Source organism: Anabas testudineus, chromosome 3 (genome assembly GCF_900324465.2).
Source record: "Anabas testudineus chromosome 3, fAnaTes1.2, whole genome shotgun sequence".
In the NCBI taxonomy this organism is placed as follows: Eukaryota; Metazoa; Chordata; class Actinopteri; order Anabantiformes; family Anabantidae; genus Anabas; species Anabas testudineus.
In genome coordinates this window covers 12,777,275-12,803,763 of record NC_046612.1, presented here as the reverse complement: position 1 = coordinate 12,803,763, position 26,489 = coordinate 12,777,275, and the positions used below count along the sequence as shown (strand labels likewise).

Sequence of the window (26,489 nt, the reverse complement as noted above, 5' to 3'; positions counted from 1 at the left end):
TTCGTTTTATGTAAATAGAATGCAGGTGACCTGAATCTCTTCTGTCTGTAGGTATGAGGAGCTCTTTTGTTGGCTGAAGACTTTCAAATTAATGTAAAAAAAAAAAAAAAAAACTCCTGGCTGGGATTGCTTATGAAAATGTTCAACTTTATATTTTGACATGTGCTTTATCTAGGTCACCCTAACGTTTACTTAAAAAAACAATAGGGAGTTGTTGTTGTTTTTTCTTTCTTCAGAATAACTACTCCAGAGACCATTCTTGAAGTAGTTACTCTATCTGCACGGAAGAGTGACACAAATACTGTATTACTGCATTAAGTATAAAGCAGAAATTAAACTCTGAAGAACATCTGTGGCGAGACCTGAAGATGGCAGTTCAGATACTTTCCATCCGCTCTGATGGGACTTGAGAGAATCTGTCTGCAAGAATGAGAAGAACCTCACAAGTCAGTCTTTATATTTTAGTAACTGAGAGATTTAATTTATTTTTCTATTTGTATACATTTAACACAACTGTATTATTTATACTGCATACTTTATATTTAAAATTGTTTTCAGCAATATTTGCAGTAAATAGATACGTGCACAGAGGAGAAAGAAAGTCTGCACAGCTAGAACCTTTGGAACATGTTAGTAATATTCACACTAATCAGATGCTTTATTATAATGGACCTCTCCTTGTGTCATTGCTGGACATCAGTGATATGTACGTTTTTATGTGTTTGCAAAGTCATTTGTCACTACTGTGCGTGATAGATCAACAGTTTTGTGCTAATAAACTTTGTTTGTACTTCATGTTAATAAATTGTCCGCGGTGCTAGAATTTTTACCAAAGTCATAACAGGTCCAGTAATGTTAAAAAAACTATTTATTGTTAAACAGTTCTTGGAGAACGTAACAGTTTAAATTCTAATTTGTGCATATTTTAGTGCACACACAAAAACAGTTACCTGTACCAGCATGCGGCATGCAAGTTCATGTGTAACGTTCACAAACAGTGGATGGAGCCAGTGTGACTACGCCTTAACCAGAGACTGTATTAATGATGCCAGCTGCTTTGATGCTGTCAAGCAGACAGATTACCCCGCACTTAGCCCACTTTTGAACCCAGCGCACCACACAAAAGCCAGCTGTATGCCTTTATACTAGTGCAAACACTTCACATTAATGCTATTTCATTGACTGTCATTACTTAACAAGTGAAGGAAGAACACATTGATTTTGAGTCAGCGTTGAGCTCATATGCCACTCACACTGAAAACAGGCAGGATTAGGAAAGGTCAACACCTCAGTGAGGGCATACATAGTTGAAAGGAGAAAAGCAGCATCATCATATGTCGATTAGCTCAACTGTCCTGGGAAAGCAAATATAGTTATTGCAATAAAAACTTAGAAAGACCAGTGAAGAGTACACAGTTGGTGTTCTTTTTACCCCTATATGTTCAGAAGAGACTCTTACACACAGTCAAACTACAGTAGTTCAGAATGAATTTGTTGTGATTTATTATGCGTGCACTAGATGTACAGTACAGTACAGTACTCGTAGGGACTGTTACATATTAACTAGACTTCCCTCCAAAAGTATTGGAAAAGTGAGACCAGTTTCTTTATTTTTGCTGTAGACTGAACACGTTTTGCTTTCACATCAAAATACAAAAGATCAGGTGATTCCCAGGTGTTTACGGCGAGTCCCAGAAGGAGCCATGACATTACCTCCACTGTGTTTCCCAGATGAGCTTGTATGTTTCTTCAAACTTTAGTCATTTCATCACTTTGGTAAAGGTTAATCTTGACCTGGTCTTCATATTCTTCTTGCTAATGAGTGGTTTTTATATTCTGGTGTAGCCTCTGTACTTTTGTTCGTTGAACACAAGATTGTGATACCTCACTGATATCACTAACAGTTGTTTTAGCATCTTTTTTTATAGTCCTTCTGTCGTTAATGGCTGTTGTTTTCCTTAGCCTACCTGTTTGACCTCTGTTACTTATACGCCAGTGGTTTCTTCTTCAGGACATTTCAAATGGTTGTACTGGCTATTGCCAATGTTTCTGTAATGGCTCTGATTTATTGGCCATCTTCTCTCACCTTCACAATTGCTTGTTTTTCAGTCATAGACAACTCTCTGGTTTCCATGTTGTTTACACCTCTAAATTATAAATGCAGTCTGAACAGGTAAAACCCAAATCAGAAACTGAATGTAGACATTCACTGCTATTTGTTGTTTGAATAATCAGTGTAACAGGACACACCTGGGCAACAAAACACACCTGTCAGTCATCTGTTCCAGGACTTTTGCTCACATGGTGCTACCTTCTACGTTTTGTTTAGGATCCAGACACAAATGTCTCAAAGCTGAAATAATCTTTTGTTTAATATTCATCTTCTTATGTCAAAGTCAAATGTTTTCAATGTATAGCAAAGATAAATGAACTGGCCTCACGTTTCCAATACTTTTGGAGGGGAGTGTAAATCCTAATATCACTAGGCACAGCAGTGTCCTAGTTTCTAGAGCAACCATCTATGAACCCCAAGGTCAGTGGTCCAACTTCTGCTTCCTCCTGGCTGCATGTCAGAGAACAAGACAGATAATCAGCAAAGGTTTTAGGCTTCATCAAAACCAATCAATTGACCACCCCAAGCTGCTATCCATACAGGTGTCTTAGAATAAAAATACATATTTGGTTGCTTAATTTGTGTTTCTATGACTTCTGTTGATGTGTAAACATAATTTATTTTCATGTATTAACACTGTACATTTAGTAAGTAAAAAGCAGTATAAAAATGATAATATGACAAATAAGTAATTTGTAATATAAGATATAATGTATGAACCTAGTAAAAGGGATTTGAAAGCTTTAAACTTCCATTGTAGCTTGCAGCTGATTCCTTCATAAGTCACTTTTCCTCTCTATAGAGCTGAGGTGGGAAGTGCAGGCAGCAGGGGGAAGGTTGGGTTGGAAGGTCAGTGTCTCCTGCAGGAGGGGGGGAGGCATGTAGGTGTGGTTGGGAAGGTGGAGAGGAGATTTAATTAGAACGAGTGCCTGCTTCCCCTTCTGGTCTCCTGTGGTGGGTTACTACTTGATGCCAAGGGTTAACTGTCCTGATAAATGGGATCAGTCGCACTTGTACAAGTGCATATACTGTACATATACACTCATGCACACACCTAGAGAAGGAATGACTGAGGCCTGTGTGATCCCAACAAAATGAGGGAAGATTCAGATGTTGACACTTAGTGTTCGTTTGGTCAGAAGTGACTGTCACCATTATGTTGAAAGGCTGTCTATAAATTTGAAACTACAGTATGCCAACATTAGGTTTATGGGTGTGTACCTGGCTCTGTGTTTAACTACATCTCCTCCTAAACACATTCACTTCCTCTTTTCATACTGGGTTCTTTCACTATTTAGTAAACAGCATCTTTCTATTGATCTGTGCAGTTGTAAGAGGCATGGCATCAGGAATGAAAAACAATCCACTAAAGCTTTCATCTAGTTGGCTACCATCAGGTCAGAATTACCAACCATATTCCCAGAACAGCACTCCCACCCCCAATTTATTGTTAATTTGGAAATCTTATGAGCAAACCTGGTATGACGGTGAATACGACTAATGTTACACTGGCTTGATATCATCATGTCAGCAGTGTTATTTTGGGCATTTTAGCATGCTGATTGACTGAATGACTACTATTGTTGACCTGAAAACACAGCTTTAGCTAAGTACAGCCTCACGGAGCCACTTTTTGTAATAACTCAGATGGTTGTGATATAGGTAAGTTAGGTTAATACATGTTGAAATATTTAAATGAACATACTGAGACAGACATTCGCACCTATTTTGTGTCAAATATATTTTATTTTGTTGTCATTCATAAGGTCACTTCCTGTGAGTGTATTTCTGGACACAACTCAGTGAAGGGTGATATTCCCTCATAAATCTCGAGTCTTAATCAAAGTGTACACCATGTCCATTAATAACTCAGTGTGCTTGGCCTGATGACAGAACACAATGCACCTAATGGAACAATTTATTTCCATAATGCTGCATTGTCAGTGCAAGCGTACGGCATCAGGGAGGGGGAACAGAAAAGGATCCAGTGCAAAAAACAAAAAGCAGTGATGAAGGACAGTGATGAAGGACATTAAAGTGAAATTCAAAGAATTATGAGAACATCATGGGGCATTAATATTGTTTTTAATGCTATAAGTGACAAACATATAATAACTAAAAGGTACCTGCATTCATATTTCTGTTTTATTCCTAAATCTAATAGGAAGCGTGGCCTTAAATCCATCCAGCTCACGTGGGCTCTCTCACTGGCACGATACAGTGTTCACCACTATTGTGCAAACTGCAGAAAAATGAGCTGCTGTTGTTCATGCTTGCGACTGTCAGTGTTATTATTAACACCTCTGAGTCAAAATGCAGCAAATACGGTCTGTTGCGAAGCTGACAGACAGTGATGACACACGAGGACAAAGATTTAATGCAGAGAAGTTTCGTGTGAGACACAGCGTGAGACAGAGAAGACAAATCACTTAGTGACTACTACATCATATCAGCTTGTCAGAGCCTCCGACAGATCAGACAATTATGGAATTGCTAATTCCTCAGTTAGCTCACACTGAGCTGGGTCCACCTTGGCACATTTGGAACATTTCCTGAAACTCAACACGTCAGTGCACCAAAAGCAAACAGAATATCACGGAGCTAATCTTATAAGGATGTTTGAACAAAATCAAATGTCAATAAATGTGAGATTTAGCTATGTAAACATGCTAAGTGTAAAATTTAGTTTCCCAGAATAATTTGGGGATAAGGTCAGTCACCTTTTACCTTTGTAAACAAAAGGTAAAATTAAGTTAAATCGCTGTACAACATAAAACACCAAATATTATTCAAGCACCAATGTAAAGACTGAATTACTAAATACTTTTTAAAATAGAGGTGAGAAAAGAATAGAAAAAAGATGTTAAAGAAGAGTAAAATTTTGAATACAAAGAGTGGACACAATTGAAATTTAGCTGACAACCTGACAGTGTGATGACACATACAAGTCGTTGGCTTCTGGCTAATCTGTAGTTTTGTTGGTGTGTTGAATATGACAGTCAAGTTCTGTGCTCTGACTGCATCGACCACTGCCAGACACACCAACCATGACGGTGATTTGTTTTCTGTTTTTTCTGTCCCTCTAACTTTCTAAAGCAAGTTCTAAAGCTTTAGGAAACTTTGATAATCAGCTTTTTTTCCATATTGCTTCAATTTCCTTCACTTGCAATATAGTAAACAAACCTATACCTTGGTTTCTAGGATCAGGACGCTCCTGAGTGGCTTTTGGCCGGATGTCACTCATACATCATGAGAGAACATTTGCATTAAGTCTTCCTCAACTTTCCCCTGTAGTGTGGCTGAGCTTCTTTTGAATCCATCAAGCTCCACGGCTGTTGCAGTATATAGCAACTGGCTGATTGTTGTTTATCTATACTAACAATCTTTTTGTTTTCTAATTGTTAAATATAATTCCATTAAATACAATTATGCTAGATGTAGATCATGTATTTCTATATATAGAATAAGCTAAATAAGGAGTTCACAGTTTGACACTAGCAAAGCGAGCATTGTTTTTAATTTGACTGCCTCTAGTTATTTTAGTCAGGCTGACTAAAAATGATTTCGCCTAAAGATTGAGTATGTGTGGTGTTTCAGGAGGAGGGGCAGCTTATTCAAACTAATTAGAACACTGACACAGAGGGATGGGTTGCCTGACCTCTCTACCCTTGAAGCTGTAAATACAACAAATATTAGTATTGGGGAAGCTGCTCTGAAAGCTACCAATTACTTCACAATGGGGAGTAACCCTGGTTTGGTTAACTAAGAGCTGCTCCATTCAAATAGTAGATCAATCTAAAGACCAGATAGAGACTATATATGCAATACAAAATTATAATAGAATAGAATCATAATAAAAACTCACATGGGACCGTTGTAAACTACACCAAACATGGCAAAAATTACATAACTTCAACCATGCAAATATGAAAGGAGCTGAACTCTCAGCAAGTTACTGCTAAATTCAGTTAAGCTACTCCCCAAAACTGACAAACAACACAATGAACCAAGAGTAAAGACGACATGCAAAGACATAGAGACCTGCCCGGTGCATCTCTGTGCGGATATTTTCACAGCATTTTGTCAGAGCTGTGTTGCTGAAGCTGGAGTCACCGCACTTCGTCACACCTCTGATTATTTTTTAATCAATGGAGCTCCATTAAAATACACCACAATGCTGTGATTTACATCTGCCACAATTTAGACTGACAGATTTTAAAAGCGCTCCATTAGTCTATTGACAAAGTCAAGTCATTTCATTTTTTTTTTTAATATTGACTGCATCCAAGCTGAAATTACCTGATTGGAGGTGGCACAACCAGCATTACCATAGACATTCATTTCCTTAAAAGATTAATCTCACACATGATTCAATTTGTTTTCTTACTTGCATGCATCATCACACACTGGCCTAGAACTACTACTCAAGTTGTCCCTAGCAGTTTTTTTTTTATATGTTTTTAAGAGCGGGTCCTTATCACGGTCATGACGGTTGTATTTTCACCTCATATTCCACAAAAACTATAAATTCTTTACATGTCTCACAGCTCTTTTATAGCTTAATCAAAGATTCTGCAGCCTTTACTCTGTAAATGCTATTTTTAACTTGCTCACACTAACTATGCAAACATGTTAACGTTATTTTTTCCACATTGTTCAAACAAGTGCAACAAACAAGACCTGTCCATATGTGTGTACCCTTGATGGTTGTCTGTACATGCCTGTGTCTATTCTGGATTAAGCAGGTATAATGTCGACCATCCTTAATAATAGTAATAACTAATACTTTATTAATCCCCTTGGGAAAATTCTTTGTGGACAGGCTGCCCCCTTGAGGCGCCAAGGGTTTGGGGTTCAGTGTCTTGTACAGGGACACTTTGACATGTGCCCAGGAATTGGGGCCGACCAGCTGAAGCTGTTGGGAATGTCTCAGACTGGACTAAGGTGATGAACTAAGTTTTGCACACTAAAAAGGCTATTTTTTATTTGTACTATCACATTTGACAGCAGTTGTGTAATTACAGTTAAATGCAGGGAGATGTCTTGATCACACTACCTTTTACTGCTTGTCCGTCCTTCTTCCCACAGTAATCTTCAGTTAGTGTTAACCGGGCGGTGAGAGGACATTACTTTAGTGCTTATGGCGGTGGGCAATTTCCTTGCAGATGAAAACACAGCAGAAAACAAGCTCTCATAAGCCATAGGCCTCATCCCCAAAGTAGCAATTAGATGAAGATTTAAATGTCATTTTCAACAACAAAGAATGGCTCACAGTGGACTGTGCAACATTATATTTATAACACCCTACACGGTTGTAACTGCATTGATCTGCATGAGAGAGAGCAAACAACCAACTGGCGGAGATCTTCAAAGCACTTGATGACTGTGAATATCCTCATAAGTGGTCAGATAATGCATGGTGGAGAGGGACAGTGAGATAGCAGGGTGAAAGTAATGATGTCTTGTTGTGGCTGATAAGGTGTATTTATCTCCTATCTCCCATGTCTATGCACAATAGGGCCCTTGTATAGGTGATAGTAAAACACGGGGCTGTTAGAGGCAAGGACCCATTAAATGGTCATAAAACTCCCACAGGGCTGGACTGTGTTTAAAGGAAGCTTTTGTCTCCAGTGTGGAAAAAATAAACAGGTGAGCTGGGAAAGAGATTGGTGAGTTGCAAGGTTGGAATTCCCCAATTTAGATGTTAGGCAGACACTGAACTCTGAACTAATATTTCAACCTGCTACGAGAGGCAGACAAAATAAAAACACATAGTTTTGTCTGATTCGGATCTATAACACAGTTGTAAATGTTGGTTTGGTTTAGGCTCAAAAACAATACAAGAACAAACCAGAACAGAAATAGGAAAATTCCAGTTTCCTCTTTAAACACCGCGTTATTTTCAACTCAGACCTTATTGCCATTTACTGTACTTCCTTGTTTGCTCTCAACATACTGCTACTACTATATAACTACAGCTTATGGTTTGTCACCTTAACATAAACTACTGTATGTCGTTTTAGGAAACAAGTGATGTTTGTTTTTTTAGTGGCAGGATATTCTCAAGTAATTGTAGTTGCAGCATTAAAGTCATCTTTTGATCAGTGTCAGCACTGAAGTTCAGCATGCTGCTGATTTCATGCAACACAGAATACAGGAATAACAGTGCAGATTTGTGATCAGTGGAGTCAAATGTCCTTTTCAGCTGATCAAAAACGAGTCATGGTGCTGCAATGTGGCTTATATGGAGAGGTTTGATCATGTATGATGGAAGCCCTGTTGGTATTTCACTAGTCAAGACAAGATATGACAAGTACCTGCACAAGGAATTAACATATTCAGAAAGGTATGGGCAACCGTAGCTCAGTCAGTAGGGGCAGTTGTCTACAAACCCTAGGATTGTTGGTTTAATTCCCAGTTCCCCCCGATCCCTGGCCACATGTTGAAGTGTCCCTAGACAAGACACTGAACCATAAAATCCTTGGCACCTCAAAGGGGCAGTCTGTCCACAATACAATTTCTGCACTATGGGATTAATAAAGGTTTCTTTAAAAAAAAAAAGCGACAACACTAAGTTGTCCTGGATAGCTGGGAAATAGCAATTTTACAAAAACAAACTTCAACTTGTGCAAAGTGACTTTCAGGCTTGAGAAACAACTGCATTTTTTCTCCACCACCAGCTCACGAAAGTGCTGATTCCCACCAGATAAGAGAGACGAGAGTGAGAAGGGGCCAAAGTAGCAAAAACAAAAAAAAAAGGAGATTCACATCCAGTGAGCTAGATGTCATATGGCAAAGCTCAATATTGGTTAATAAATGATGGGGACAGGGTACAGAGACCAAGAAGACAAGTAAAACTCTAATAAATTACCTTTATCTCTTTAATGAGACAACATTAATTTTGGTCTCAAGGTCTTGCAGAAAGCGGGTTGATTTATCGTCTGCCTTTAACATTGTGGGAATTAGCCTAATTACCAGGGGTACGGAGAGCTTATTTTCACTTCACAGAAAGCCCATTGTGCACTGAATCATTTATCATAGCCACAGCCTGGACGTTGTACTCCTGCCTGGTGGGAGAACGAGTGTTGGTCGACAGCATCTCTGAAAGTTACATGTGTAACAACAAGTCTTAAGGAAGAGCCGATAAAGGAATGTACACAGGTACGCGGGGTCTGACTATGCTTTGTGTGATGTAGAAGGTAAGAACCAAACTTTACGGGACTGTTTTTGAGCAGTTGATTGTCAAACACTGGCAACTGTAGCTGTAGTTGTGGGGGAACGAAACGTTCACTTTGCTTTAGTGCTCTCTGCTCTTCCCAGGGGTAAGTCCCTATATAAAAACAGATACAGCACATACAGAACATACCCTGTTACAGCAGCCTCCTGAATGCATAGGGGTGGGAATGTGTTGATAAGGGGCTGCATGTGTCCAATCCTAACGTGCAAAAATGTGTAGTCCCACACGTTTAGAGGATCATACAATACCCTGGTCATACACGAATACAACGTTACACTACTACAGCATATTAATGGAAAACCTGTCTCTTTCATAGTCGTTATCTGTCAGTACAGGTTTTCATGCGATGCAGTTCAACAGACAATCTGTAGAAGCTCCAGAAATGCTTACATCATATCAGTTCCTGAAATTTCCTTAATCTCGTCTAGCAACGAGAGCGTGACGGGTCTTATCAATAGGTTAAACAAACCAGCAGGGATCGGCGGCCAAGTGTGAGACAATCATGTGTTGACTAGGCCAAGCACACAGAGAACACGAGAGTCTGGATTATTTAGGATAAGTCTCGGAGCTGTGGTAATGATTGAAAAATATGCCTGTAATTGCTGATAAGCCCTTTAATGTTCCAGTTAACTTCTGTTAGCCGCTAAGTTTACTGGCACATAATTTGCAGATAAACTCAGGCTTTGTAGTGCAACGTCAAGGGCCAGCGGCTTCTTTGAACAAGTTGTCCTCTCACAGTCAGAAGGGTGTGCGTTGCATTTAGAGAGTCCTTAAAAGGGTCCAAGAGGGCACGTACATATGTGAGGACATATGTGGAAGAGAAAGGGAAACGAGGGCAGCTGTGTTTAGGACAGATTCAGTATTGTGAACCTTTCAGCCAGGTTCTCGCTGATAAATAGTGGCATGGCTTTGTGTCGAACAGTAACGCAGCAAATCAGCAACACAGTCCCATTGTGTTGCACTGCGGCTGACCTTGACCTCCGAAAGGGTTTTCTCTAATGGATCAATATGGTCTCATTACTATTGCTGCTGTTTTGAGTTGTGAAAACAAGACAAGTGCCCACAGCTCAGTGAGGCTGTCCGTAGACACAGCAGGTCTTTGAGTTAACATTAATAAGATACTGTAGCACGGATCACAGGACAGTGATGATGTTTAGCAGGTATAATCAATCACCACACACAAACTGCTGGTTTATAAAAGTGAAAGTAAACCCTTGGATAAACTTAGTTAGTTAGTTGGTATTTGCACAAAAGTTGATACATATAAAATATGTTTAGCAACACTGTTTATTTGCAACAATCAAACATACAATAGGTTTTGTTTTAAACAAATTCAAATTTGATTTGATGCATAGCATCCTCCAAAGGCAGGTTATTGACCCCTGATGCATGTGTATATGAAAGTTTCAATGTTCACCCAGGCTAAAGTCTACCTCTATTCTAGAGCTGAAACATTTAATTGTGAATGAATTGTGATTCAGTCATTTTTAAGTTTAAATGCCAAAAAAAAAAAATCTAACTGGATATCGCGCTTTGCTGGTGTAAATAAAACATATAACAACTGTAGATAATCAAATGATGCAGACAGAAATCACGTGGAGTGACCAGGAGCTCTAGGGCACCGGGGCACCTGCCCTGATGTAGACTCTTTTTAAAACATCCCAGAGGTATTTGAGCAGCACAGGCAGCTGGCAGCAGCATTTGATCTCTTCAAGGAGAACCAACCGAAGAGACGCGGTTTCAGGCACTGGTTCAATTTAATCTGTGCGCGCCTCTTTTAACGCGGCCCTGCTAGTTAAATTACCTTAAAACCATAAAAGACAGGTTGAGAGAAACAGGGTGAAAGCAGCTCTGATTTCCCCGGAGCAAATTACCTTTATATCAGCGGCGGAGACGGGCGGTAATCTGCCTGATGGAGAGCTGAGGGCGAGAGACGCTGGGTCACAGTGAGGGAGAGAGGGACGGAGGGACCGCTCCAATCTTCTGGAGGTCAACTACACGCATGTACGCGCATGTGCTCACGTCAGGTCTTCAAACCATTCCTTCACATCAGCAGAATAGATTTCAATCTCCTGAGATATACAGTTTAGAGGTTTTTGGGTGGACGCTGGATTAAACTGTGGCACTAAGTCATCTGACAGCAAAGACATCCGCACCGCTGGTTGTTATTGGAGCTGTTTGGCCACCGATGAAGTGATGATGAACGTCTGCATGAATGTCTCCGAGGCCACAGTAATAATAGGGCTGCAGGATTGTTTTTCATTAGCCTATCACGTAATTGGATTATTTGTCTCGATGAACGCGGTCCCTACATTTCCAGACCTCAGTGGGCGTCTGAAAATCAATCACAAACTCAAACGCAGTTCTGTTTTCACATTTGAGGACGTGGGATCAGCGTCTGCAGCCAGTGCACCAAAATAAGTCGGCTGTAGGTGTCCTAATCTACAGAATAATATAAATTATAATATTAGTTATCATACTCTATATATGTATCACTATATATTTTCAGCCAACAAATAAGTCATTAGTTAGTAACCAAAACATTTAGTGGGCTATTTGAAACAGCTCCACTTAAACAAGTGCTGAGAAAAAGCTATAAGGAAGAATTTAACTAAATAAACATTATTTTTTAAATAATTAGGCCATATAAATGATGGAGATTTTCCTTTACATGTGACTAATATGCATTTTTGTAATATTATTAGGCCTAATAGTGTGTTCATTATACTGATATTATATAATATTACACTTTTACCACTGACTGACATGATGTTGGATGTCTAATTGACTTTGAGCCTTTTACTATGGGAATTCTTGATCGTAAGTTTTACTGACAATGGTGTGGCCTTATGAGAATGAAGCATCAATATTAGGCCTAATGATTTAAATTCTGGAGTGGACGGGATGTTTCTAGTGCTCAGCCAGTCGGTACCTAATACCATAAAGTGCTGACAAACAGCCAGTATTTGGGGCTTAGGTGTGGAGCAATAATAATTAGTTTGGACAGTCACAAACAGATGCATATAATTCTTTGTTTATGGCGGGATAGCTGCAATCTGTGGTGAGTATGAGGAGCTGGCAGTAAGATAGATACTGAAAATACAATTGCCTAATCTCCTAATGTACGTCCGCGCTTTGATGCAGTTGAAGGTGTTTGCAGGCGGGACAAGGGTTGAACATTACCTCACTCTGAATGCTTTTTGGGGGGGAGAAACGAGCGGGTAATTAGCTGATTAGAAGCCCGTCAGAGCAGCTCAGCCTCCAGCCAATCCCGGCCTGCAGGGGTGGAGGAGGACGGCTGCTGGAGTGAGGCGTTGTAGTTTGTAAAGTTAGTATGAAGCCACAGGAGGGACGCAACGCTGAAGGGTGACATGTAGCCTGTGCTGTTGAAGGAAGCAGATCCAGGGATGCACATACGTTAATACTGGGATATGAGCTGCTGTAAGTTGATCATGTTTATTTTTTATAACAAATAGCGTCTCCTGACCGTGCAGCCTGACCTTAATGAAAACACAAGGACAACATATGAGTTGGTGACTGAAGGAGACTCTGCTCTATGCGCGCTGACGCACAGCCCTGGTGCGCACCTGCCGAGTTTCACACGTTTCTTTCTTAAAGACTCTGCAGACCTGCTGATTGAAGCCGTCATGGAGAAATCGAAAAACTTCAGAATTGACGCCCTGCTCGCTGATGAGACCAACCGGGGGGGCCGAGACGTCTCCCCCGGTCTGAGCAGCGACAGTCCCGCAGGCAGCCCGGTGTCCTGTCGCCGTGCGGACACCCCTCCTCCGCGGGCCGCACACCTTCAGCCCGGAATAATCCCCAAACCGGGTGTCCTCAATCTCACGCATCCAGCACTCGCTCCATTGCCACAGGGGGCGATTCCCGGCATGTATCCTGCACCCATGTACCCTTTGTCGGCGCTGGGTGGGCAGCACCCCGCGTTCGCTTACACCGGTTTCACGCATCTAACACAGAGCTACCCAGAGCACCTGAAGGCGGCTGCCATGGCGGGATCACTGCCCCTGGAGCACTGGATCCGAGCTGGGATCATGATGCCACGACTGCCAGATTACAGCTGTAAGTAGAAAATATTAACGAGCATTGTATAGATGAAGAAAAATAAAACTTTAAATCTGCAACGACAGAGGTTCAGTTATTGGACAAGCATGTTCCCACGCATGAATGTTCTGTTATCAGCTTTTAGAGAGGATATAATCAGATCATTTAACTTGTGAAGGACCGCCGAGGTGCTGTAAACTCATCCAAATGAAACACTGACTGCCAAATGAAGAGTTTTCTTATTGTTGTTTTTTTTCTTTCAATTATTATTATTATTTTATTTTTCAATTTCAATTTATTATTTTTTACATTATTATTAATATTTACACTACAAAGTGAGTAGGGGTAAATGATAATTTTTAATTTAGCATGTTTGAGATCAGACAGAGAAACAAGCAGTTTTTACGCGTTTGGATTTCTTCAATCTTAATTATTAAATTATTATTAATTATTAAATCTAATTCACAGTCAGTACAATGATATTCTGTATAATTTGTAAAATATTTGATTCCATGTGATGCAGGAGATCATTTAGTCTTAGCCATGTTGGCTCATACAACACATCGGCCTCGGTTTTACTGCTTATCTTGTGTCATATTTTAATTTTGGCCCATTTTATTTCTCTATAAACGCCAACCTGATGAAAATTGTCTTTGTGTGACGAAGAAACTATAAACAAACACCTAAAACGTTCTGTAGTTCATCAATAAAATCCCAAAAGCCTTCATTGAATTTTCATTAAGTTAATGGCATGCCTGTGTTTTTATGGCCCCTGCGCCCGCTCCTGCCGCGTCCCCCCCGCGTCAACAATAAACTGCAGTAAAGCTATTACAGTTAATGATGGCCAGGGAGTGCGGGCATATGTGTGCATGTGCCCACCCACAGAGTTATACTGAACTTCCTGTGTCCTTGGTAGACCATTACATAAATAAAACGGTCTAGTCAGATACAATCAACAATCATCTGTGAAGGGACAATGTGCTGAATTTTCAAAATAACATCTTCAGACTGGTAACTTGGCTTTTTCTCCTGCAGCGGGCCCTCAGTCCGGTCTGTTGGGGAAGTGCCGGAGGCCCCGCACTGCTTTCACAAGTCAGCAGCTCCTGGAGCTGGAGAACCAGTTCAAACTCAACAAGTACCTGTCCAGACCCAAGCGCTTCGAGGTGGCCACCTCACTCATGCTGACTGAAACCCAGGTACAGTAAGAGTCCACTTCACCCTTCACCGGCCAAAGACGTCATTTAAAAAAAATCAAGCATCGAGAAAGAATCTGCTGTAATAATTATTAAACAACAAATAATTAAAACTAACGGCAGTCTTTAACAGGAGCACGCACATGTACTGCTCACATAGGTAAAATGTACTTCATTTATTTAGGTTCATACATTTTAAATTATACTTTAGCCTTTTTATATGAACAGAAATAACAATGACTTTCAAACATCTTAAAATATATATGTCACAAAATGCGATACATGTAACCAGTGAAGTCATTATCATCTTAACATTTGATTATAATACTGATATATTAATAATTGTATGTTCATTTTAAATTATGAAAGACAGAACTAAAATAGCAAATAACATTTTTAAACAATATTGTAAAAGACCATTAAAAAAAAACCTACCTTCACTCTAAGTGTGTAGTATCCTGTTGACAAGGATTTGTTGCTCATGCGATTGTGACTGACAACAATTTGCTTTTGGTTCTCAACAAAGAGGAGTTACAGTGTAAATGAAACACATGAAGCTAAATTTCAGATACTTTTTTTATTATTATCTGTTATTGAAAGTGTCTGAATCATCTAACAAAAGGTACAAAGACTGTGGCGTATCCAACATCCTTGTTGTTTTCTTTTTAAATTTAACTCCACAGCTTTTTATTTACACTTGTACACACTGATGTTGGGATAAATTTGGAACAGCATTAGGTAAAAGGCAGAAACCTCAGGGAGAGCAAGTAAAGAGGGGTCTTTCTTTCAGGACTGGTAGATGATAGATGAGAGAAGAAGAAGAAGATGTATTTAAACCCTTTCAGTTTTCTAAATGCAACACATTTCCCTTACACTTTCACGTCTCTGCAGGTCAAGATCTGGTTCCAGAATCGAAGGATGAAGTGGAAGCGCAGCCGGAAGGCGAAGGAGCAGGCCACCGCCTCGGCCCAGTCTGAGGCAGAGCGACTTCGCAGTGGGGGCAAAACATCCTCAGACAAATCTGAAGAGAACAGACGGGCTGTGAATCCAGATGACAGAGGCATAGACCTCGACCTGGAGGATGGAGAAGAGGAGGAAGAGGACGAGGAAGAGGAGGAAGAAGAAGAGGAGGATATGCGGCACAGTTTTGCCGTTGGGGTGCCGCGATCCACAGACTTCTTGCAGCGTGGTACTGATGTTGGCTACAGTCCCCACAGCCCGTTCTCCGATGACGAGCTGGGAGGGGTGCAAGTAGGAGGAGGTGACAGGAAGATTGGGGCAGGACTGTGAGAGGACACCCAGGAGACTGGTTTGCTGAGTGTTACAAAGACATTACACCGGGACGTGTCTGTACGTAGAAGACAACTACCAAGCCCAAAGGTCTTTGTCTGGACTGCTTTGTATGTGTGTGTGTGTGTGTGTGTGTGTGTGTGTGTGTGTGTGTGTGTGTGTGTGTGTGTGTGTGTGTGTGTGTGTGTCCAATTAGACATCACAAACTGTTCAAAGACACATTATGACACAAATATACTGTATAAACTGTCTGTGAATAAAATCCTCTCCAGGTACTGTACATTTTGTTGCATGCTGACAAAACTTCCTCCCTGAACTTCGCTGTTTTCATGAGGATCAACCTCTGGTCACCCTCTCTTTACTCCATCTACTGACAACTGGAGCTCCACCTGTAGTGGTAGTACAGCCAGACAGCGCGAGAATGTACAGTCGATGCTGAATGTTTTTTGGGGCAAACACTTTGCAGAACATCCCACGTATTACATGTGCTTCTGTGTATTTTATGTGATGTTTTTTGTTGTAGATGATGAATTTGTTCTGAATTTGCACGTGTTACGCGTGTAAAAGAAGTTAATTTATTTGAATGATCATAAAGACGAATCCTACGTGTATTTATCTGGAACTAGTTTGTGATGTAACTGTGGAATTAAAAAGTGAAGAAAAGAAATAAAAAAGCTAAAACATTTATTTTTGGTGAATGTTGCTGGTCAGTCAAATGTTTGTAGCTTTTTTTTTAGTAAATTAGATGGTAAAATACGCTAAATGTACAAAATATTCACTCAGTTGTTGAGAGTGGTGTTGAGTTGTAATTTAGAAGATGTAGTTTGTGCTGTTGTTGAACACACTGACAGGTGTTTCTATTGTGTGAACCACAGTTCTGTTAATAAGGCCAGACTGCATCACAGTTCAATAGCAGCACTGTTGCAGGACTGTTTAGACTGCATTCATTTAACTTGGTGCACTTAATGTCACAGCAGAAGTAAATTCAGTTCCAACTGCGAGGTCGAAATGATCCGTTTTTAAGGTGAGTGAGTTTGAACTGCTCTATTTTGCAAGGCAATCCGTCCAATAGCTGTAGAGAATTTATTCAATTATTAAAGTTAAAAACCACATTAAGAAAAACCTTGTTGTGTGATCAATAGAAACAAATAGGCCAACATAAACACAAACGTCCAAGTAAATCTCTCAAATCGTAAAATGGTCAAAGTTTCTATTAAAAAGTCCACTTTTCAGAGAAAAAAGCAATTTTTGTGTTTTCATGTGCTTCAACTCCTTCCTGTTGTCTCTCAGCCGCTGTGCTGCCTCTGGTAAAGCAAAGCAGTAAATAATTCTCAGTTCAGTGTTTTTAATTCATTACAAAAGCTCTCAGATATCAATTACCCAGTGGGGTTTACTGATAGCCAAATAATTAAGTTAATGAAAAGGAAGTAAAGTGATCACAAGCCTGATGGTAATGTCACACGGGCCTGTTTCAATTTCCAAGTGTGTGTAACTGCGGCACAGTGTTTTATTGGGCGCTCATGTAAGGGCTGCGATTAAAGAGCAGATTGGAGGACATGCAGCATGGTGTCATTCAGCCCTCCCTCACACTACAGCCACATGTTTATAACGACATTAAGTGTATTCTCAACTGGCTGGACAGACACCGGCTCCTCTGGTAAAAAAAAAAAAAAAAAAGCAAATTGAGGCTGGAAGCACCTTTAGACACTGGTTTTTAGCAGAAGATAAACAGAGAGGAGAATAGCTGAGTAATTGTTCAGCCAATTATTATTATAGACATATATGGGCTGATAAGAACAGATAATGGGTCACCGAACAGTTTAAAAACATATGAACCATTGCTTAAGTAGCAATTATGCCAGAAATGAACATCTTCTGAAAAGTTTACCTATCATACTGTAACTCACCATGTTTGAACAAAACAATAAAATTAAGCATGTTATCTCGGGAGAATAATGACTTCCTGATATTTTACACACTTGACAGTGATTATTACAGAAAGGAATTGTCAGATGTCTTGATAGATACATAATTATTTGTTGCAGCCTTGTTGTTCTTCTTCTTCTGTATGACAAAATTATAAATTATTATCTATATGGAGATATATATCTAATATGGAGCTGATGTTCTGGTTGGTAATCCAGCTTTGGGTAGACCATCTGGGAGATGCAAAATATTTCTGTTTAAAGAATAAATATGCATTTGTTTACAGAACAGCCTACATTAACCAACCTAGTTAAGACATGGTTTGCAGCAGCATCAAATAACATGTTCAGGGCAGTAAGTAATCCTGACAGCCACATGTTTAACTTCAAGTGCTTGTTAGGTGGTTTTATCAAACTTTTTTAGCTCTGATTTGATAGTGGAGACTAGAATAACAAGTGTGCAGACTGAACCTCTATCAAACGGCAGCTGTTAATTTGGCTGATGAAAAATCATGAGAATCAATAGGAGCTCATTTAGTTGTGTGACTTGTCAGCTGCATGACAAATGCCATTTGGCCTGTTTTTATGACACAGGCCCCACTGACACAGTACAGAAATCATAGCTAATTGATAAGCCGGTGGAGCAATATATGGAGGTCATTGATTACATTTCTCTTCTAAATTAATCTGAATACACCAGACTTGTTGATTAAATATTTGCCACGTGAATTACAGTTGTTGCTGATAATGCCGTCAGTTTTCTCAACAAAAGTGCTGACAGCCTGCTACCTGTTTCTTTTTTTAACCAATAATACATAGTGAGCCAGTGTGTTTCTATAAAATAATTTCATTGTCTATTGAATCACTCAAGTCACTGCTGAGACGTCAGTTCAGCCCTCAAACACGGAGTGGTTACCAGAAACCCCCATTTTCATAGTTGGACATATAAATTGGCCTCTTTTTGCTTTGTTGGATTATAAATCAGTCCCCACCTTATAATATTTACACCATGTGGTTTAATCAATCAGCAAAATGTCGGGCTCATTACTTAAATATGAACAGATTGTGCGATCTTTTAATGTAATCACACATATTGGTGCAGGTTTCTTAGGCCCTGTCCTGTCACTTAACTAATGGGCAAGTAAGGAAGTGAGTGACGGGACCCAATAAATTTACATCTGTCCGACTTAAAATGCTGTTCTAAAGCATAAAAAAACCCTCTGTTTTTTCCAGTAAAGTTTATAGTAAATGTGTGGTGGTGGTGGTGGGGGGGGGGGTTGTATTTATAGGAGCCATTTATGGTTGCAGGAAATGTATGTTACAGGTGTTTTACCAATTGCAGTGGACACAGTGACGTGTCAGCGTAACCTTCAGTGTACACTGATCAGCAAAAAGATTTAACCTGCATCAAACAAATGAAAACACAAAAACTGTAGATTGTGTTCTTTTATTTTAGGATAAATGAGTCTTATCAAAATAATGGCATGAGCTTCCATGTGATAACTAGGAGCACCAAAGTAGAATTTCATATCATTGTTTAAAGGATTTAACATCTGCCAAGTGACTGCTTGACTCATTAGGACTAATTAGGACTATTCTGTTTCTCAATATCAAAACTAGAAGTTCAGCAAGGACTCATTGAATTTTATATATGGAGCTAATAGCCTATATGAAACCATTTGCTGTCACAAATGTCAGCAAACATTTTGAGGTAAAGAAACATCCAGACTTTTACCAAACAGACTTGTGCAGAAATAAAGTTTATGTCCGCCCTCTTGTGGCAAAATAAGGACTCTCCGTTTTTAACAGAAATATACAAACAGTCATTCTGATGTTTATACATCAGTCACTATTTGTAACAAGCCAGTTACAGTTGTACAGTTTTTATTTAGCCTCCTTAAACACACGTGACTAGAAAATGTCATTTGTGGGTTGACAGTATGTGACAATATAAATAAATAATAACTGTTAGCGTTTGTACAAACAGTGTCAGCCTCATTGTTTTGTTGTTGTTGTTTATTTGTTTTGTTTTGTTTAAAATTCATATAATTTAATAACAAACAAACAAACAAAAAGCCAAAATCCCAGTTTCTAATTGGAGGTAATATTTTGGTTTCATCAAAAAGACCTGTAAAAAACTGTGCCACAGAACACTACTGATTAATTCAGAAGGGTTTTTTGACATCTTAAGATAAAAATTAATAATAATAATAATAATAATAATAATAATAATAATAATAATAATAATAATCTATTTCACTCAATGGGTCATTTGGTTTGAAAAGGCGCATTTGCTCCACAGGGGGCGCTGCTGAGTTGGGGGCGGGACGATGTGAGCGCATGAAGCACATGAGGAGCGCGCAGGTCTCTGTCTGTCTCTCTGTGTCTGTCTGTCTCTCTGTCTCTCTGTCTCTCTCTCTCTGTGTCTGTCTGCACAGTGTGCGAGTGAATCAGTAGGAAGAGCAGAAGCCCCTCGACCTCCACCACACTGCGAACATGGCCTCGTCTGAACTCGGTTGGTGTTTTCTGCGTGTTTTACTACTCCGCTGCGGTTTCCATAAAGTTGTGTTGCTCAACACGGAGAATGCTACTTCGTGTTGCTAACGTTGGGCAACGTGGTCAACTTTACTGCGCAGAAACAAACCTTTTACTGCTCTGTGTGTACGAACAAAAACTCATTTTTAATTGTCCCTACAGCGCTTTTGAGCGTGTCTGACAAATCCGGGCTGCTGGACTTTGCCAAAAGGCTGGTGGATGTGGGTTTGTCTCTGGTCGCCTCCGGGGGCACAGCCAAAACCCTGCGTGAAGCCGGACTGGCGGTCAGGTGGGTGCTCCACTAGTTCAATGAAATCCGGAAGCGCCTTGTTTGTTTTTTTTTTTTTCGTGATGTTCACATAATGCATCTGTCTGTGTCCGGGTTGTGTGTCAGGGATGTGTCCGAGCTCACCGGACACCCAGAGATGCTGGGAGGCAGAGTGAAGACCCTGCACCCCGCTGTGCACGGAGGCATCCTGGCCAGGAAGACCAGCAGTGACGCTGCAGACATGGAGAGACTGGGCTACAGCCTGGTCAGGTGAGAGAGGCACCACAAACTGAAGGGGAAAGATAAAGCACTTAAACACACACACACACACACACGTTCATATTATGAAATTTTGTATTTGCAATAGAAAGAAACAGAAACTAACAACATTAGTTCAGGATAAGTTCACTGTCAGGAAGATCCCGAGCTACCGGCTCAGAGCTCGGACACGTGGGATTGATTCAGAAACCAGTTAATTAGAAAACTGCTGCTCCTGCTATGAGCTCATCTTGTGACTGTCATTTGTTTACACTTAGAAGAATGTGATTGAATTACAGGTTTCACGTATCCAACACCCCAGACTAAGGTCTGAGAGAGACACAACATGACTGATTAGATATAGTTTCTGTTTATCTGTGTCACTGACTTATTGTTTAATTGGAGTTTGGTGTGTCTGTGTTGAAGGATAACGGTTGAGTGGGTGATCAGACAAGGATAGAAGGAGAAGCATGAATCTGTACGCTTCATCACTGATTTAATCTGCTGATCCTTTTACTAAATCATATTAAAGTAACATCTCCTCATATTTTAATGCGTGACCCACAGTTCTCCACTGCAGGCCACAACAAGAACAACATATTTAGTTCAGGACACTGTTTGTTAAATACCAAACAATATATTAAAATTAAACGTTTACACTAAAGATACAGATGTGTTTAAACACGTACTCATTTGACCTGTGGCTGCGTTGCAAGAGTAAAAACAGATTGTGATTATGTACAACAGAAATGATCCAGCAGTTAATTCCAGTTAAGAGGCTGAAAGTTTCAGAAATGTTTGTCATTCTAGCTAAAGGTAACTCTAACTACGGTATAGGATATAGACAGAGAAAAGTGTTTTGTGTATGTAACAGAATTGACTCAGCGTTCTTGTACTTTCATGGCAGGAGTTGCAGCAGCAATGGAAACAAACCATCCATATTTTAACAAAGCTAATTAACTTTTACATGTTAACACTTTAACGTTAATCACGATAAAAGAAAAGTATAAGAAGATATAATTATGGAGCATTTTGTGAATAATTTTGACATAACAGTGTTCCCTCATGCAGATATTCAGCCAGAGTGCAATACTGGAGATGTATAAAGTAGAAGGGAGCCCAGTGAATAAAGTAGGAAAAAAAAAAAACAAATGAGCAAATCACACACTAAATCCAAACATAGTTTTTCTGTATCGTTTAGCTTCAGTCATGAGTATGAGGATGATATATAAACTTTAATGTGTGTGGCTGGGATTTGTTTGCTTGCTCTTTTGAAGAGTGGTGGTGTGCAACCTGTACCCGTTTGTGAAGACCGTCTCTAATCCAAGTGTTACGGTGGAGGATGCTGTGGAGCAGATTGATATCGGTAGGTTGAAATGTAGCTTTGGAATATTAGAAGGATAAAAATGACTGTTCAAATAACGCACAGTTTCAGAAGGCTTACGCCTCCAATGTATTATCATTACATTTCTTTATGAAATGCTGATATTTCTGTGATATGTGTATCAAAACATTTTCCTCTTCTTTCTCTTTCCCCAGGTGGAGTAACTCTGCTGAGAGCAGCAGCCAAGAATCATGCTCGAGTCACGATCGTGTGTGACCCTGCTGACTATTCGCTAGTTGCCAAAGAGCTGGAGAGTTCAGGAGACAAAGACACAACCCTGGAAACACGCAAGACTCTGGCCCTTAAAGTAAGTTAGTTTACATATGTAAACTTGTATACTGTATACTTTCACCTGGACAGACCTGGACACTTTGCATAGTCAGACACATTCTCAGGTGAGGGGGTCTCTGTGTAGATGGTGCAGGAGGCAGGACCTCACAGCGGGGGGTTACACTCCGATGTTACCTGACCATTGTACTAGAGGGGTAAAGTCTGGATAACCTTCAGGCCGTTGGTGTTCTCTCACACAGTTCACCCGGGTAACATCTAGATGTGTTCAGAGCTGCAGTGTGTGTCTGAATATTGGATTTTGAATTCCTGTGTTGTACTAAATGTCGACAAACAGGAATCCTGTTTATTTTGTCATGAGGTCACGATCCTGTGCTGAAAACTGTGCCGTTCTCTCCTTGATCTTCTGATTTACCTCAAAACATCCGTTAAACCTGTCCTGTCACTGTGCAGACATGTTCCACATTAATCTTAAGTTGTTGGGAAAAGTCAGTTAATACAGTGGCAAGAAAGCAAGTAGGTGAACCTTTTAAAATGTTGTCTTTTTGTCATAAAACATGATCTGATCTTCATTTAACTCGAGTGTTAACAAATATAATGTGCCTAAACTTATAACACAAAAAATTCTGATCTTTTATGTATGTTTTTTTTGAGAACAACCATAAAAACGTAAATGTAACATAAAAAAGTATGTGAAGCCCTAGGAATGAGGAGAGAAACATTTTATCAGGCTCTCTTTTTATTCTTTGCTTAGAGGGTCAGTAAAAGGCAAAGTCCAGTGAAATCAGTGTTGAAATATTTGTTTGGCTTGAACGTTTGATGACCTGTGACCTTTCAGCTTGATGCCACTAAACTGCATTTTAGCTATAAACTGAGCCTCAAGAACAAAATGTCCAAAAATTCATCATTAAATACTTAAGTGTATTTTATATTCTTTGCTCTTTAGGCCTTTACACACACAGCACAGTACGATGAGGCCATATCTGACTACTTTCGTGGACAGTACAGCCGTGGTGTTTCCCAGCTGCCTCTGCGTTATGGGATGAATCCACACCAAGCGCCTGCCCAACTCTACACCCTGCGCCCAGCCCTCCCCCTAAAAGGTGAGCTAAGCTGAGCTAACCGGCTGCCTGCTGGTCCTTTACACACAACGGAAATTAATTTTTAAATTAATTTTAATGCAGACATACAGTGAAGTTTTGTAGATTTAACTGATGGTCGTCTCTGGGACAAAAAAAGCATTTTTTTGATGGCAAAGTGTGAATGTAGCTGTTGTGGTTTCCATAATAAAAGCAGAAATCTACAAATAATTTTTGTCATATTTTGAATTTTGCTTTTATTCCTCAGTGGTCAACGGTTCCCCAGGCTTCATCAACCTGTGTGATGCGCTGAACGCCTGGCAGCTGGTCAGAGAGTTAAAAAGTGCCCTCGGCATGCCTGCTGCCACCTCCTTCAAACACGTTAGCCCCGCTGGTGAGATGAAGAAAGACTTACAAACACGCTCTCAGCATTGTAAAAAAAATAAAATAAATAAATAAAAATAAAGGCCCTACATCTGAAAGTTGCTTTTTTCCCTTCTTGTAAAGGAGCTGCAGTAGGAGTTCCTCTGTCGGAGGAGGAAGCCAAAGTGTGCATGGTGCATGACATGCTGAAGGACCTCACTCCGCTGGCCACAGCCTACGCCCGAGCAAGAGGTGAACAACAATGACTCATACAGGAGAAAGCCTGGACTTTTTTTTTGTTTGTTTTTTAATCTTCTTTTTTTTCTGTCATTAATCTTGTGTTTTGTTCTGTCAATCCTCAGGTTCGGACAGAATGTCTTCGTTTGGAGATTTCATTGCTGTGTCAGATGTGTGTGATGTTCCCACTGCCAGGATTATATCAAGAGAGGTGAAGTCATCTGAAGAAGAATCATGAAAAGCAAAGGTTTGTGCTACAACAACATAGTTTTACTTACCCATGCTTGAATGTGATTGCTCCCAGGTGTCCGATGGTATCATTGCCCCTGGTTATGACGAGGAGGCACTCAAGATCCTCTCCAAAAAGAAGAACGGCAACTACTGTGTGCTTCAGGTGCCAGATTCTTATCAACTATAATTTCTGTATTTACAGAGTTCAATTTGATTGATTTACTATTTTTTACCGTGTGTGCCTTTTGTTCCAGATGGACCCAGACTATCAGCCTGATGAGGCTGAGGTAAGAGTGCTGTTTGGTCTCCATCTCAAACAGAAGAGAAACGAAGGCCTAATCAACAAGGACTTCTTCAGCAATGTTGTTTCCAAGGGCTCGGTGAGTCTTTCATATTGTGCATTTATTTTTATTGATGATGGTCGTTATTGTGGAAAGAACAAATGTTCACAAAACCCTTTGACTTTGTTTTGTGTCCACAAGCTCTCAGAGGAAGCTGTGCGTGACCTCACTGTGGCCACCATTGCTGTCAAGTACACTCAGTCCAACTCTGTCTGCTATGCTAAAGATGGACAGGTAAGCGGCTGATGGAAAAAGGACGAGAAATAAATCTAGCGAGGCCGTACATCATTTAATGTTGTCGTGTTTTTCAGGTTATTGGTATCGGAGCGGGACAGCAGTCTCGTATCCACTGCACACGTCTTGCGGGTGACAAAGCTGATAACTGGTGGCTGAGACACCACCCTCGTGTCCTGAACATGAAGTTTCGCAGCGGTGTGAAGAGAGCAGAGATGGCCAATGCAATTGACCAGTATGTCAGTAATACCATTGGAGAGGTAAGGTGGTATTAAGGGGGAATCAGGGAACAAACACAGTTTTGAGTAACACATTTTAATAATTTATATTTTAATTGTCCTTTGAAGAACATTTTTTGATTTCGACTACAGCCATCTTGTGTGTTCAATTTAGGATTGAGACACAAATACAACATTATGTAGCCACAATGCAGGACAAGTGAAAGATGTTTTCAGCTTAGCTTTCACCTCAAATGGACGTCAGTTCAGTGTTTTGACTATGGCTGCATTAGATTGAACTTCGCTTTGGTTAAAATTGAGAGAGCCGTATACACAGGCCACCTAACTGCACTGTTTTGCATGTGTCTACCATGCCAAGTAGAGATGCTGGAAATAAACCAAATGTCCCGTACCGCTTGTATTTTGTATTGAAAGGGTCCAGACTTGGCAGTGTGGAAGTCGATGTATGAAGAAGTACCTGAACTTCTGTCAGAGACCGAGAAAAAGAACTGGATCAGCTCACTGCAGGCCGTCGCTGTCAGCTCTGACGCCTTTTTCCCCTTCAGAGACAACATAGATCGTGCCAAACGGGTAAATATCTCCCACCTCAGTATGTTGTGATAATACTGTATGCATGCATTTTGTTGTGGAATTGCATGGAAATGGCCTGCAGACATTCACTGTAATCATTTTGCACACAGACAAGTTTCCTAAAGATCTTTACTAATGTTTCTTTCCTGCAGAGTGGTGTTGAGTACATTGCAGCTCCAGCAGGCTCCGCTGCTGATGAGATTGTGATTAACGCCTGTAACGAGCAGGGCATCACTCTGGTGCACACCAAGCTGCGGCTCTTCCACCACTGAGGTCCTCCATATGTTTCCAGGTGTTCTGTTAACTAATTTTTGCATCATTAGAATCCAAATCCTTTCCTAACATGATACTGAAAACATTCCTAGCCTCCTCATGCTGAAGCGTAGAGGTCACAAATGCACTGTTTACTCTAATTGCATTCCTAACTTGTGATACAGACATTAGAGACTGTTACAGTATTTGTCAATGTTCATTCTAGATCATTAACATTTCATTGTGAAATAAACTGTAACTGACAGTTTACAAGTATTTTGTCTGATTCTTAATCACGCTAAGGGCGTGGCTCTCAAGATGTCGGACAGTCGATTCATCACTTTGGTCCCAGACTGAAATATCTCAACACAAACGTGATGAATTGCTGTG

At 40.2% G+C, this 26,489-nt stretch overlaps 2 protein-coding genes across 4 annotated transcripts; both read left to right on the top strand.

Moving 5' to 3' along the window:
* Window positions 1-8,963: 8,963 nt before the first annotated feature.
* On the top strand, window positions 8,964-16,018 carry mnx2b (motor neuron and pancreas homeobox 2b). Of its 3 annotated transcripts, none has more exons than XM_026377659.1 (4): window positions 8,964-9,312; window positions 12,969-13,430; window positions 14,448-14,608; window positions 15,497-16,018. In XM_026377659.1, the coding sequence occupies exons 2-4, from the start codon at window positions 12,998-13,000 to the stop codon at window positions 15,893-15,895; spliced, it is 993 nt and encodes a 330-aa protein (XP_026233444.1). In that variant the 5' UTR covers window positions 8,964-9,312; window positions 12,969-12,997; the 3' UTR covers window positions 15,896-16,018. The 3 variants fall into 3 exon arrangements, with proteins under 3 accessions (XP_026233444.1, XP_026233443.1, XP_026233442.1); XM_026377658.1 differs by having other exon boundaries at window positions 12,827-13,430; XM_026377657.1 differs by lacking the exon at window positions 8,964-9,312 and having other exon boundaries at window positions 12,041-13,430.
* Window positions 16,019-20,171: 4,153 nt separating this feature from the next.
* On the top strand, window positions 20,172-26,367 carry atic (5-aminoimidazole-4-carboxamide ribonucleotide formyltransferase/IMP cyclohydrolase). Its single transcript, XM_026378701.1, has 15 exons — window positions 20,172-20,335; window positions 20,518-20,644; window positions 20,750-20,893; window positions 22,159-22,247; window positions 22,421-22,572; window positions 23,500-23,656; window positions 23,901-24,026; window positions 24,140-24,247; window positions 24,358-24,443; window positions 24,537-24,626; window positions 24,718-24,843; window positions 24,946-25,038; window positions 25,116-25,298; window positions 25,692-25,847; window positions 26,000-26,367. Exons 1-15 carry the CDS (start codon window positions 20,317-20,319, stop codon window positions 26,117-26,119), a joined length of 1,776 nt encoding a protein of 591 aa, XP_026234486.1. The 5' UTR covers window positions 20,172-20,316; the 3' UTR covers window positions 26,120-26,367.
* The last annotated feature ends 122 nt before the right edge of the window (window positions 26,368-26,489 follow it).